The sequence below is a fragment of the Chenopodium album genome, chromosome 1, assembly GCF_948465745.1.
Source record: "Chenopodium album chromosome 1, dcCheAlbu1.1, whole genome shotgun sequence".
NCBI classification, from domain to species: domain Eukaryota; kingdom Viridiplantae; phylum Streptophyta; class Magnoliopsida; order Caryophyllales; family Amaranthaceae; genus Chenopodium; species Chenopodium album.
Window position 1 is genome coordinate 53,247,165 of NC_137834.1, and position 16,132 is coordinate 53,263,296.

General features: G+C 35.2%; 1 protein-coding gene across 1 annotated transcript; it reads right to left on the bottom strand.

Annotated features, from left to right (window-relative positions):
* Window positions 1–1,530: 1,530 nt before the first annotated feature.
* Window positions 1,531–11,080, bottom strand: LOC145556034 (YTH domain-containing protein ECT2-like). Its single transcript, XM_081617721.1, has 10 exons — window positions 10,925–11,080; window positions 10,175–10,221; window positions 9,385–9,437; window positions 7,543–7,687; window positions 5,725–5,777; window positions 5,183–5,578; window positions 4,331–4,822; window positions 2,969–3,181; window positions 2,130–2,303; window positions 1,531–1,854 (listed from the first exon to the last, which is right to left on the bottom strand). Exons 2-10 carry the CDS (start codon window positions 10,200–10,202, stop codon window positions 1,732–1,734), a joined length of 1,677 nt encoding a protein of 558 aa, XP_081473847.1. The 5' UTR covers window positions 10,203–10,221; window positions 10,925–11,080; the 3' UTR covers window positions 1,531–1,731.
* Window positions 11,081–16,132: the final 5,052 nt, after the last annotated feature.

Consider the following 16,132-nt stretch of genomic DNA (forward strand, 5'->3'; position numbering starts at 1 on the left):
TTAAACAAACATATGAAAACACCAAAGACAAAGCTAACCTAAACAACTAGGGTTTCCCTTAATTACACAAAAGGACAGACCATACCAAGAAGATAGCAGGTCGGCGATGAAGGAAACCCGAACTCCACTTCGTCTTCACCGACGGGACAAAGAGATAACTGGTGGCTCAAAGGGAACGCCAAACTATATGTGAACCTTGATACAAGTCGCCAAAGGTACCGAAGAAGAAACCCCCAATTGAAACCCTAACCTACCTATACTCTGAAAAATCGAAGCGTATGGATTAGTGGTAGGAGAAACAAGGTCTAATCAAGCGCAACCCTTCAAAGACTGCTCGCCGGCGACCTAATAAGAGCAGCGACGCCCAAGTCACCGGCGGCAGGGGAAAACACGAGGTGGGGGTGTGGCTCTGTTTTGAGGAGAGAAGGTAGATTTTTTTTTAGAGAGAGAAAGTCCCACTTGAACGAATAATTTTCCCACACACGATAGTTGTATGTGTAATCTTTAACGGGAGGGAGGTCATTATAACTACTTGCCAACAAGCTCGACTAAATTGATATGTAGCTGTGGTCGAAGCAAAAGCTATGCTCGGCCTAAAGACGGCAATACAATGTGATGCTAGAAACATAGTCGTCACCGTCCTCAAAAGTGATTGCTTACAATTGATTAACTGAGTAAAGGGTAAATAAAGAGACGGCTCTTAATTAGGAATGACAGTTAGGTAAAAAAAGCTGGAAAAAAAATAGAAAAAAAAAAAACTTAAAAAAAAGTTATTTGAGCAGGTTAATTTTGTTCATGTTTCTAAAGAAGCTAATCTTAATTCTTACAGCTAACTTTAGTCTTCTAAAGTAATTGAGCAAATTATGCGTTAGAGGTTTGTCCGTGTGATAGAACCATAGAGGAGGTTCCTTCCAATTACTCCGTATTGTCTAAGTTTCTACTACCTTCGTTAAATGTTTTATGCAACTTTAGGGTATTATTTGTGAAGTATAAAATATTCCAAAGTTGCATATAACATTTAACGGAGGTAGTATATTAATTTGTGCCTATAGCTGCTTTTACTAAAAATAAATTAATAAAATAAAAATTATACAACCTCTGTAACATGTTAATTGTATAGTAGTAACCCCTGCAATACTGACCAAGTAAGGGTCTGTTCTCTTACGTTGAAATTCAGTTCAGTTAAGTTCAGTTTCTAATTTCTTTCTCTTATAAATTATTCATTTCAATTCAGTTCACTTCACTTCAGCTCAGTTCAGTCAATGAGAACAGACCCTAACTCTTAAAGAACCCCTAAAACACTGACAAAGTAATCCCTGTAAATTGAACAAATAACCCCTATAACACTTACGAAGTAACCCTCGTGAAGGATGGCCACACCGTGTGGCCATCCACATATAAAACTTTACGTTAATTATAACTTTGAAATATTAATTGTGAAAAAGAAAAAATTTAAAATTTACAACTAATATGTAAGGGGGTATTAAAAAAAACCATAATGTTCAAATGAAAACAATAATCAAAGGAAGATAAAAGGATGACAAGAGCCATTAAGCTTTGACAGATCATATGACAGCGCATTCAGAATCGAGGTATCGAACAACATTTTTTAGAAAGAAAAAAAAAAATCCTATCTAAGAAAGCATCCATTTTAAAAAAGAACCAAGATACAAAGCAAACTACTCTCAGACACCCCTATCAGAAAGATTGCACAAAACAGAAATAAACCAACTACAGAACTACTTTTGGATCGGAACTGAGGGATAAGTTACTGGTAAGGTTGACAAGAACCGAAACAGAGGCCACCTGAGACTTCAATTCTTCTCCCCGTTTAGCTTCTGTCTCCACCTGCTTCTGTAACACCAGACAGAGGAGCTATTAGTTTAAGTATCCATCTTTAGCAAATTAATAAACACTATTTATATTCGGGATTGGAGGAGAAGGGTTGATTAAGAAAATCCAAAAACTTATACAAAACACAAAGTAGAATGCTCCATCTATTCTTTTTCTTTTTTTTTTTTTGACAAATGTTCCGTCTATTCTTGCTCTCTATATAAAGTACAGAGTAATAAAACATGGAAAAAGAAAACCAACAGAAGTCAACTGAAGGATATAAGAGCTGAACTTACCGGTAAATTTCCATTCCCAAATACTTCTGTCTGATGACCACCAGATTTGCTACTTCTTTTCATTTGCAGGGACTTTTCTCGGCCTTCATAGAAATCGAGGTCATCTACAAGTGATGTCTTCGATAGATAGTTCTTGAAAATCTTCAGCATTTCTAACCCTTGCTTTAGCCCAATCTACAAATCCATTAAGATGTAGAAATCAGAGAAAAGAAAGGAGGCCTCTTCACTTATTGCTCAAACATTAATGGGGCATGCCATCAGAGGCGCTGGCAAAAGCCTCTGTGATTTCTCACCCCACTTATGTAGCATCATCGCAAAGTTTTTTTGGGTGGGGTACGAAGCAGAACAGAAGATTAAATATGCCAGATTAAAACAATTTAATACACATATACATGGGTCACTAGAAACAAGATAAATAGAAAGTAGTCGATTGTCATATAGGCCATTGCCTAGAGACAAGCATACAGTTTAAAAGAGACCAATACAGCTTATATGAAGAAAAAAGGAAAAAAAAAACACACATGAGCTACCACAGCATTGTGAACTTGTGATCCACCTTACATTAGACAACCTCACACCCCAGACAGAAAGATAGAAGAGGAACCATTCACTTCCAAGTAACAATTTGGGAAATATATCATTTATAAACCATAACCTACACTACAAGGTCCACAACCACAAATGACTAACAAGCACAATTCAGCATCCAGCAATCTGGTTGAAAAGATGCAATCAAACTAAAGGTTATAGTGCAAACTACAAATAGTTCGAGGTCAAAATTCATGTAGACATTGCTATAAACCCAATCCATTACTTAAATTTTTACAAAATTTTGTTACCTCTTGGGTATCCCGAGTGTAGGTCACAGGCCTATTTTCATTGTTTTCAAGAATTATATGTCGCAGTTGAGAATTTGGTATATCTTTCACGATATGCCACTTCACTGGGAAGAAACCACTCCACTTGTCAAGCTGCCAGAAATCCATATTCTTGTTGAAATCCACTTGGCCGGTCATCTCAGCTACTCCAACAAACTGTCCACTTCCATTAACCTGTAATTTGAAACAAAAGGCTTAATAAATTTTACCAAAATTACAATGCTAATGAAAAAGGAGTACAACTTTTCAGAAAAAATAAAAATGCAAAGTAACATCTTCAAGACTAGGTCATACAACACTTTCATTTCACCTAAGGTTTGAGTCAGAAATGCAGCACTTTAACAAGGAGTGGGGGCATAACTATTATTCATTTAAATCGAGTTAATGCAAAGTCTCCATAAACTGCTCAGATCTAATGTCCATCATTAGCAGCCAGTCTAAGTAAATTAGTCCTATATTTTTATTTTATTTTTTTTGACGGGGAAATTAGTTCTATATAGTGGAGAAGGATCTATATTATAAGAGCAACTGTATATATCCCAGTCATCCAACAGTTCTGCGCCAAAATAAACTAAACTTTTTTATAATCTTCACCTTGTTTTCAATAATAGAAAATATGACACCCCAACCAACAACTTAAGCTAATCACTGGCAAATAAGGATTTTACCCCTTTCTCTAAGTACTAAAAATTAAGCATATGAGAAATACTTGCCCTTTATTTACTTGCAACAAAGCCTTACGACAAGCACTTTGAGGTCAAGATTATGTAATGAAAACAAACAAATTAATCAAAATAACATTTACACACAATACCTAACCCTTCCTTATTCATGGTGTTAATAATTTTGATAAAATCATTCAATTAACTTCTTTAATCACCTCTTAAAAGTGCATGACTAAGGCAGAGTTGCAAGTAAAACAAAAAACACGGATCCCTCCATCCCCAAAAAAATCTTATTCCTTCCAAAAACCTTGTCCCTAACTCCCTATACAAAATTCAGATTTCAACTTTATCGATTTCTTTACTTACTTAATCAACCAAACTCCACTATCTTATTCTTTTGTTAACTAGCCCAACCCCACTATCTTGTGTTTTATATTCACCTTTAATACCAAACCCCACTATCTTATTTTTTAATTCACTCCTTAAAAATTATGCAAAAGGCAAATTAGATTTTTAATTAGGGGTGAAGAGAATATAATTAAATTGTCTAAACTTACATGGTAGAGGTACACCACAACTTTTTGAAATAATCCATAATAGTCCCTAATCATTCATCGTAATGTGATTTTAGATCTTTAGATGTACTGATTTTACTTACTGAGAAGAATAGGAATATTGGACAATTTACGCCTGTCTCACTAGCTTTCACTTCTGCATCATGAAATGCTGCATCCAGCTTCTTATTTCCATTTGCAGTACTAGACCAAACATCATACTTAATGCATTTATGAACATCATCTTCACTATAGGATTTGATGACGTAAAACTTTGCAGCTTCATACTCTGTTTGGAACTCTGCCAAGTTATATGTATATCTCTGTACTGCTGAACCTAATGGTTCCTTTTCAGATGAGTCTGAATTGCTCTTGCTGTTGGCTCGAGGACCACATGTTAGCTCGGCTGACATTTCTAACTCACTTTTCCTACTAGGTCTAAATTTATCATTTCCATTCCACATCCTTGCATTTGATCTGTAGCCCATTGGACCAGTATTTCCAAACACACCTCGTTTTGGGAAAGATAAAGACTGATAGTTTCCGGCAGGATGGTAAACATTTGCATACCCAGCTGATGGAAAATAGGAACCTGACTGAGCAAACATAGAAAAGAGACAGATTCAATCTCAGTGAATGACACTGAAAGAATAACATTAAAGACAGTAGCAAATAGGATTTAAGCTTAAGCTACAACCATGAGAAAAGACAGAATCAACTCAACACGGTGGCTCAGAGTTAAAAGGGTGATTGGATCCATTTAAAAATGTCATAAAACCACTGACAAATTTCACTTAAATTATTTAATTGACCTGAAGGATGCTACCTTTGTAGCTAACCAATTCAGAAAGCAGGTCCAAACACCTTATTTGTAAAGAAACTAGGGAAAAAGCTATAGCAGAATTCACAGTCAAAGCATACCGAAAATTTTCTAATGTTGGCAATGTGTTATGCACCTTATTCAATGGTTTAGTGGGTTCAGTGTCGAACTTGGGCTGAGAAACATAAGGCGCAGCAACAGATGGACGTGATTTAGAGTTTACAGGTGTCGAAGAGTGCTTGCCCAAGGATCCATATAATTTTGAAGGTTTGATGCCATTTGACCTTGCTACGTTAGCAGGAGAGGGGTTCGATTTGACATTCCCAGGGGCAGCATTTGACCCAGTTGAGGGATCTCCAAGATAATTTAAATCCCAAGCATAACAAGGCGGCACTTCAGCCCCATAGGTGGAAACTGGTGTATAAAATGGCTGACTAACACAATGCCCATCAGCCCCAACAAAAGTTCCAGCAGCATAAGGATTATAGCCAGGCATGTAATAAGCTATTGAGCTGTGATTTGTTTGTACACCCTGCATTGCAAAAGAATGCTACATGAGGGAGAGCAACCATCAGATCCCAATTTGGTGGGTAATGCCCAAATAAGTAAATATTTGGTGGAAAATGCATTCAAAAAAATCAGTTCACAAATTAAGTTTAAATGTCTTTGTTGAGTTACCATAGATGAATGATCTCTGCCATCATCTGATTGACCAAAAGTCCCATTGTAGCCTGCAATAGAAAGGTTTATAAATGTCAAACAAACTTCCTCTGTATTTTAATGTGTGTGTTGGGAGTGCAGGAAGAAAGCAATGGATGGAGCATTTATATGAAAAGGGAAAAACTCCATTGATAGTCAAGAACTTTTTTCTTCTTATTTTCAATCTATTCTTATTTGACAGATCCACTGCTTATATTTCTTTAGATGCACAGAGAAACTATTCTGTTAACATTTTATCCAATACTAACTATTACTATCAACAGTAGGCATATTCTAAGTACCAAAGTGGACAAATAAAGATATTGATGTACATTATAACAATGTACAATATGCAGTGACAAGAAAACATTAAGGGTGAGAAACGAAATAAAATACATTGGTCTACAAGTTTAAGGACAGGCTTGGTAATTAAGCTGTAGTTAATGACAAAAGCATTTTGCACAGCTTATCTAAAGGCAAGAGAGGACTTAAGCAGTTAAGCTCCCTACAAAATACAATTTGAAAAGCTACACTGGCCACTAGGGTATACCATGGCATCAATGCAAACTTTGGCGGTTTATGCCAGCCAAATTAAGATATACATATCTTCACTCTATTCTGATGTTCAATCACTCACATCAGAGGCATAAACAATTCACATGTCAAGAAAATCTACCAAATAATGCATCATGCTTATCATTTATAGAGATTGCTAGATTAAACTTACAGAGAGTTGAACATAAATATTACTAACATTACAAAGTTTAATCAGAAATTACACATGAATAATCCCAACTATTGTATAAGTATTTACATATGGGGCAAGAATGGCAATGTCATCATTACACATGAATAATCCCAACTATTGTATAAGTATGTACATATGGGGCAAGAGTGGCAATGTCATCATTTACATGAACTATGAGTGATGTGAAAATAATTTTTTTTTTTATAGAAATATTCATGAATTAATCTGATTTCAAACGAGTGAAAATTGAAGGAAAGATATATTATCTTATCGAAAAAAATAAAAATAAAAAAGCAAGAAGCTCCAAGAATAGATATAAACCAGATTAATGTCAATATATAATAATAAAAGAGGAAGTGATTACATGGGGTTTGTCATTTCATATCAATTGATGGAAACACAAGTTTAGTGAGGAGATTAGTTGTCATTTCATTTCATTTCATTTAATAGAAACACAAGTTTAGTCGGGAGAGTAGTCCCATGTTGACAAAACGTCTTTTGGTCTCAAATGGGATTTGTAACGGCAATCAAAGAGGAATGTGAGTTGTTTCACACACATTGTTATGTGTGATACAAAAAAAAGAGAGCGAAGAAAAAAAAAAAGGAAAGTAAAAAGAAAAACAGAACTTATATTCAATAAACTGATATTACAATTCTTCAAAACTAATATTTCAAAAGGAAGAGCATACAGGGTGGTGGCTAAATCTAACTCGTTTCTCTCCTTGTATATCTTTTCAGTTCATATTTTATTGATAATTTGGATACCTTTTCCCACATCTGCATAGTTGACGAATAATTCAATATACTTAGGCCAACTGGCCAAGGCTTCAACATATAGCATTACAAACACAATATTATATTTATATTTTGTGCATTATCCAAGTATAATGTATGCAATTTTCCTAGTTTGTGCAACTGACGTAACAGTTAGTAGCAAACTTATTATCCAGCATAGCATTTCAGCAAGAGAGCATGTTATATAAAATTAAATAAAAAAAAAAAAAATTCAACAAAGTAAATTTTAAGATAAAAAGCTGTCAATATCTAACCTGGATAATAATAATTGTAATAGCTAGGAGGTGGATTATACACATCTTGCCCTGCAACTGACTCTTGACCAGTCTCACCTTTGACACTGGAGGCACCCTGATTAGGAGTGGTGTAATCAGAACTGATCCCATTGTCAGATGCAACCTAGAGAATGCCAAGCAATAATTAATGGGTCTACTTTCATAAACATTCCTAAACAGTAAAGCTTGAGCCGGGGGGGGGGGGGGGGGGGGGGGGGGGGGGGGGGGGGTTCAAGGCTTAGTTTTAAAAGGCGCAAATGGTCCTTGCAGCCTAGGCGCAAGGAGAAGGCGTGCGCCTTTTGTATGCAAGGCGCATGTATTTATATATCTATTCAAATTATTTTTAGTTTGATTGTACTTAATAACAATTAAAAGATTCATAATAAATTAAATAATGATATATGTAAAGCTAAGGTAGTCTGAATTTGAAAAAAATGTCCATCATTCTTCAATTTATAACTTAATAGTTATTTTCCTTGAGGCGCAAAGGCGCTTTGAGGCGCGCGCCTTCCGTAGGTGACTGAGCCTCGCCTGGCTAAAGCCCAATTCCCAGGGAGCGAGGCACGCTTTTTAAAACCAAGGTTCAAGGATTACACAACTTGATACCATTCTAACTACAAAAAGTCAAGTAGAAGAAAGCTTTCGTCACAAAATTTTATTTTTTTAAGAAAGATTAATAAACAATGGCTGATCACAAAAATAAGCTTTTAACACGATGATACAGAAAGAAACAACTGATGCAGATAATAATTTACAAAAACAGCAGGTTATGAAACATCTAGATATAACATGACCATTATCCAGTCCTACTAACTCATTCACAACTGTCTTTTAGACCTTTATGTCAGTGTTTCATGTTCAAGTTCACCGCAGCAGAATCACAAACAGTGACCAGACACGCAAAGCATATGAAGTGACACGGTAGGCTCCAAATCCGTTATGTCTCAGCCACATTGTGACGTAACGGCCGAGTTCTTATTCTATGAGTGACAGCAAACAAAAGAATCTAAACAGTCACATACAAATGCAGCTTATAACAGTATTTAGAATATGGTGCAGCACTAATCCATCTAAACACTTAAAAGATTATAGGAACTTCACTTGATATTACTCTATTGTTTCATCGAATATCCGCCTAGTAGATTGTGTCACAGATATTTCATAGAATATACTGGTATACTGTCACGGATCCAAGTAATCCAAATCTCAAGACGGGTCAACCTCCGATCAAGGTTTATACAAGGAGAAGGAAAGTCAATCAAGTGCTACCAAGGGATGCAACAGGGGAGGACACTCCATGCTTTGACAACTCCAAATGAGAAGATGACAAAAGTAATTAAAGAGCAGAGAAGGAAAGGAAGGCAACTAGTTTCTTTGTGCTTTATCTATGTTTTTCTTAATTTAGCTTTAAGTAATCACATGTATCCCTAAGGTCAACTTGACCATCTTAGTTAAATATGAGAGTAGTAGGAAGAGAGAGATTATCCAGAAATTGAGTGAAAACATTTGGTGAGAGTTGTAGCCTCAAGCTACTAAGGAGAGTGATAGCCTCAAGTTATCAATTGTAACCTTCTCTATCGTAATCAATCAATCTTAAGCCGTCCTTCTCATTAAGTTATTGCAATTTACTAGTATTAATCGTTGGTCGTAGCCAGTACATTACATATACATAATAACTAACCCCAATTATACGAAAAGGGCTTAAAAACCTACCCTAGACCCATCTCTTTTCAGCAATGGCCAATAGTAAGGGGAAAAAATGAAATAAACAGTTAACTTTAAAATAATCTTATCATAGATACCAAAATAAATTTAACATACCATAGCCTTTTCTGCAGGTTTGGAAAGGATTGAACCTGAATCCGCCCCTTTAGCTGGATCAGAGTCAAGGATTGAAGTAGCAAGAGTAGCATCCTACTAAATTAACAAGGGATACTGACTAAGCACGCCACATCCATATGCGTAATAATCTCAAATTCTCAATTAATCAACACTCGTTCAGCAAAATCTCAAAAGTAAATTTTCAAAACAGAGGATAAACATCAACAATAACAAGGCTTAAAAATAGAGGATATTTATCAACAATAAAAGTATTTCCTCCATTCTAAATTAATTGACACGGTTTTGACTTATACACTTTTCATTAACTTTACTTTGACTAACATTTGTAAATTATAGATATTAAAAAATATAGTCATGTGTGATTTTTTTTACATTCCTTTCAATGTGTACTTAATAAAAATTCAAATATTAGTATTTTTTTTCAATAGTATAATAAAAGACAATTTCAATTGATTTTATGCATCGGCAACGTGATAAAAGAAATGTTTCAACTGATATAAAATCAAACTGAATCCTAAAAAGTAAGCTATGCCAAGAATAAAATCGAACTAAATCCAAATCAACAATAACATGGATGTTCTTTCATCAAATTTTAAACTTAATTTAAGCATCATTTACCCTTCACTACTCGCCCCAAAAGTTCATAACCGTAGGTATAGCTAAACATTCGAACTATAATAATCAATACTAACTGATTAACAAAGGGAAAAATTGCCATGGACACACAGAAAGCATCAGATATAAACACATTCATACACGAAAAGGATACATAGCTCGGTCGGCTTTTCACAAACCATCCTTCCTCCAATTTATCACCTGTATTACAAGATGGCAAAATTTTACTGAGAAATAAGTCTTTGTATATAGTAAAACCGATTATTAAACAAACAACCCTTTTCCTTCTTTAGTATATACTTGTATGTAGTGTCTCCTTAGATATTTGACTAAAATTCTGAAGATAATAAACAATAATAGCACAAAAATGTCGCTTTCGCTAATATATGCCGAGTATTACTTAAAAAAATAAACAGAAAGTTAGTGCAAGGCAATAAGAGAGGATTTATTCTGCATCACTTATCAAGGAAAGTAAAAGATTCTTGCTTTTGAAAAGGATGGTTAATAAAATTTAAAAACATAAAAATTTATGTTCATATAATATGACAACGACAAAATAATTAAAAATCAAAATCAAGAGTTAGAAAATTCTAAACGAAATTTACTTAGCTGATAAGGAATTTGAACATGAGAAAGCTGAGGGAACCACATCAAAATCCAGAAAGTTCATCAAAAAGATATCTTTAATCAAATTAACCTTAAAATAAAAATTAAGATCAGGAAAATTCATGGGGTTTGACTAAAACCCAGAACTTGGTTATCAAAATTACGACTTGGGTAAAATTCAAAACTCAAAATTAGGAAAAACGGAGCAGTGAAAAAAAAAAAATTTAAAATCTAAGAAAATCAAATTAAAATTTAATAATAAATTTGTTTAAAAACCCAGAGAACATAAAAAACAAACCTGAGAAAACTCCAATCAAGGAATACAAAGTTTAAAAGAGGAGTAGATCTTGATAAACTTCCCAGGAGTTCGGAGATAAATCCGCTTTTCTAGATGTAGAGAGCGGTTTAAGGGAGGAAGGGAGGAAAGAGAAAAGAGAAAAGGGATTATAGGAGGGAAGAAGATATATATAAAGTTGGGGAAGACTATTGCAGACGAAAAGTTGCAGGAAGTCTAAAACCCTCAAGTTTTTGGATCTGACGGTTTAGAGGATTTCCCCGCTCTTCTTGATTCACCGTGGTCCGTCAGATTTAGTATGTTTGCTGTAGAGCTGTGGTGCTTTAACAATCAGGTCAATCACTAATGCTACCACAAATTTTTAAAAATTAAGGAAAATTTGAAAAATTTGTCTATAACTATTCGTAAGATAGGTTATTTTGTTAATAACTACCCATTTTTTTTAAATTGTTTACAACTATTCGCAAGATAGAAAACGTTTGGATAGCACTACCCATTAACGTTTTCCGTTCAATTTTCATGTTAATCGGGCCCACTATTAACCTTTCCCACCCAATTTACTCCCCCCCACTACCTTTTCTCTCTCCTCTCTCCTCTCTCCTCTCTCCTCTTTAATTCCTTTCCCTCTAATAACAGTCAAAAATCCGATTGAAGAATTCAAGCAATTGAAGACCAATTAACCCACCAACAAAATTACTTGTTACAAATAGCATCTTGTTGTTGCATCGAAACATATAAATGTTGACTAATCGGGCTAACATTGAACTTGGTAAAATGAAATAGTTGAATAATTGAAAAATGAGATTATTCAGGAATACACATTGAATGCTGAGATTACGCATTGAATTTCTGCTAGTCGATCCATAATCAAAAAAGTGTTTGTGATTGTTCCAGAAGAAATGAAAAACTGTAGGTAATCTCTCACACTTTCCTTCTAATACATTGATTTTCGCATTTGTTTACAAGTTTTAATTGATTGGAATTTGATGAGTGTCATTTATGGCACTCATAGGGTAGTGTTTTAGGATATTTTCACTATACTTTTCATGCTTTTCTTTTCCCATTTTGATCATTTCTCCTCTAGTTTCTCAATTTCTTCTTCTTTCGTGTTTTACTTTCCTTTATGTGCTTTTCTTCGTGTTTTCCTTTTTTATTGCTCTTTTTCTCTTCTATTTTCTCTCTTTGGTTTCTCTTGTAGGTGCCTAAAGACTTAGTTTTGCAAAGGATTCAAGAGGAGCAAAAAGAGCCAAGCAAAGGAGTTTCAAGTCCCATGGAGAGGGCTTGGAGAGGGCTCGGAGAGGGCTCTCCACATTTTCTCATGGCCGCGGGTGCGAGATCTATGGGCTGCGGGCGCGGGTTTTGGTGCACATTTTGGTGATTTGGGCAGGAACTCTTGAAGGAGTTATGTCTTCGTCGTGTGCAATTACTAGATATATAATTGGATCAAATTATGGAGATAATTAAGTTCGTACTTTTAGGTCGTCGTTTTTCCATAGCTAGAGGTACTAACGATCTTTGGACTGGTAAAATAGCCCAAAGCTCAATTGGACGGATCCTATAAGGTCACACAAAGGGGCTAGATCGAGCATTAGAGGACGAGGCCCATCATGGGCCTCATCACTCTAGGTGGCCGGCCATATGGGGATTATAAGAGAGTTTTGGGCTTCGTGCCCTAGTCTAATTATAATGAGATTATAAATAGACTAGGTGCCTAGGTTTGCAAGGAGAGATGGAATTAACTGATCAGTGTGATCAAACCCAAATTAGCAAACACGAAACCCAACCCCTCTCATAGTCCTCTCTCACACGGCTCTCTCCTCCTCCTCCTCATTGGCGCTGGTGGTGTCTCGTGGTGGTGGTGGTTCGTGCGGTGGTGGTTCGTGCGGTGGTCGGTTGTCCGTAAAGGTGGTGATCGCGGTTTTCCTCAATCACTTGACCAATCTAGTATTGGTGGACGGCTCGTTCGAATCTCGTGGACTAAGTAGAGGAGCAACGCTTGGGGCTCTATTCTCTCCCTGATTTGTCTGTCGAATAGCTTCGTGGAATTCACACGTCAAAGGTATGATTATGTGTCTTGTGTGTTATGCATGTGATTCTTGGGATTGGTACTTGATTGAATATGATTCATGTTATTTCCGCTGTGTAGTACCTATAAACTCCTACAGTGGTATCAGTTAGCCTCTTGCATGAACGCGCTAGATCATAATAATACGATTATTTGATGTCCACGTTAATTTTATAATCAATTAAGAGGGAGAAATTAATTTAATTATGGTTCAATTATTATATTTAATGTGATTAAACTTTTGGAATTGATTAAATGTGATTTAATTATGCTCAAAATAGCCATGAAGAGACCGAAATTTAGCCCTAAATTGTTCGAAATTTTCGAACCCCCTAACCCTAAATTTTGAATTTTTCGAAAATCCTAGCCCTAAAATATGATTTTTGTGCTTGATTTTGATTTAATTCGATTTATTTTATGATTCATAATTTTAATCGGATTGATTTATGCATAAAAGTGTATTGTGTATGATCATCAATTTAATTTTAAAAGTTAGAATTAAATTGGGATTAATTTATGAAGAACCCTAATTTTAAAGTTGAATGTGATTTAATTTTAATCTTATGGACTGATTTTATTTAATTATGATAAGTGTTATTTTAATTAAATTATAACACAAAAAAAAATTATTTAGAGGCTGCAGCCACGGCTGGGTGGCGCAACCACGGTGGCTGCCGCCGCTGCTGGTCCAAGAGGGAGGGAAGGGGAGGGCGGAGGTCGGGGGTGGCTGTGGGCAGCAACGTGCAAGTGTTGCACGGCTGCTGGCGCTGCTGCCCTTGCGGCAGTGGCTGTCGTCAAGGCAGCCAGCCACCGTGGCTAGCTTCGGCTAGCCAACCACGGTGGCCGGCGATGGTGGCTGGCGGTTTTTTCAAAAAAAAAAAATGTTTTGAAAAATTATTTCAAGATAATTATGAATTATTTTGGGATATAATCAGTTTTATTTTGGATAAGATAAAATATTTTGAAAATATGATCTTTTATTTTTTAAAAGATAAAATTGGTTTTATTTGGATAAAAATTTTATTTTAGGATAAAAACAAATATTCAAAAGTTGTTATATTTGATATTATCCATATTTAAAGTTGTTAAATTGGTAATTATCCTAATTAAAGTGGTTAATTTTGGATAAGATTGACTAGGATATTCTGAGCATATTCCAAAAGGATAATAATTGATTTAAATAATGTGATTATCCCATAATTAGATTAGGATATAATTGATTTTAAAATTATTTGATTGGCTAGTAATTAGGATAGAATCTCCTAAATTTGTTAGGATAATCATGAAAGATTAAATATGATTTATCTTTCTAGATTAAAATATGATTTGATTCTATCTCATGACTAAATTAAATATATGATATTTTATAACGGTCATGAATAATATATGATATTATCTAATTATGATTAAAATATGAGATATTTTAGGAAATGCGTTGACTTTATTATGAACATTCGATGTTGTAGTTTAGACAAGCATGTTGAGTGATTTATTATATGACACTTTTATAATATATGATATTATGTTGCTGTATATAGACTAGTGTGGCCCATAGATTCTTAAATACGATCTGCGCATCGTGATGTATTTTTGTAATCTAAATACGGTCTGCGTACCGTTAAGTATTTTTGTAACTTTTATTTAAAGTAAATAGAATAGTTATTTAAATAGTGTTAGTCCAAAGAAGACCATGAAGTGAAGGCCCAAAGGAGCAAGGTGCAGTGGATGGAGATCCATGATGATTCAAGTGGGAGCTTTTTCATTTCTAGTTTTCTTAGGACTAAGGGGTCATACTATGTCATGCTTTATATTATTGCATTAGTAGATTATGCATGTTAGATTTTATTTATGTTGATTGATGATGCGCTAGAGTTCACTAAATAATCACAACACAATAAATCTAGGTCCCAGTAATATTGAGATTGCTTTTCCAATTAAAAACCCGATGAAACCTTTGATATTTTATGATGGGTCATGCCTCAGCTGGGTGTCATATTATATCTTAGGGGAGTGGGGGTAAATCACGTTTTACACTTTTAATTGGTTATACTCAACAAGGTTACCTAAAGAGTTTAGAACCTTGAAGCTAAGGGTAATAATTAAGCATGTGATGATTAATTATTCAACCAAGAGTTACAAGAGTTGTAATCAGTAAAGAGTTTACTCACCTTGAAAATGTAATGGTTGATGGTAGGGCCTCAGTCCAGTCAATTATTACACAAATAAAGGATCTTGGAATCACTTAAAATTCAATTGGGATCAATTAATTATTGAATAAAGTGTTTTAAAGTTACCAAATGAATGCGTTTATGGTACTTTAATTTTAAATAAAACATAATTATTAAACTTTGCCTTACTTTGACATAGATGGGTAGCTGTAATCACAATGACAACAACGTTTACAACCTTCGACCATTCCTTGAGAAGGATAGGTTGACAGGGGATAACTTTTCCACTTGGGAAAGAATGCTAAGACTTGTTCTGAAATCTGAAGGTAAAGAGGATATCATTGACACCCCATTTCCAGGACCTCTGCCAGAAAATCCAACTGCGACAAAGATCAAGAAACACAAGGAAGCTCATGACAGAGCTATACCTATCACTTGCTTAATGATTGCTACCATGGAGCCTAGTCTTCAAAAGCGTTTTGAGGACCAGGATGCCTATTCAATCATGCAAGAACTCAAAGCCTTGTTTAAGAAACAAGTTAGAGTTGAAAGGTATGAGCTCCATCGTGAGATTCTGGATTGTAGAATGGAGAAGGGTGCCACAGTTCATGATCATGTTTTCAAAATGATCGGCCTAATTCAAAGTATGGAGAAACTGGGGCACCCATATAGTGATTATTTGGCAACAAACATCATTCTCCATTCACTACCAGAAAGTTTCAACCAGTTTATCATGAATTTTAACATGACTGCCACTGCAAAGACTATGAATCAATTGCATGCAATGCTGGTTAGTGCTGAGAAACAAATTTCTAAGGAACCTAAGAAGGAAGTTCTTATGATTCAAAAGGGAAAAGAGGTTCAAGAAGAAAGGGCAAAAGGCTAGTGCCAAGAGCAAGGGCAAGCAAGTTGCCAAGGCTCCTGAAAAGCCTAAGACGACTCCAAAGCCCAAGGCTGCAAGTGAGAGTGAACGCTTTT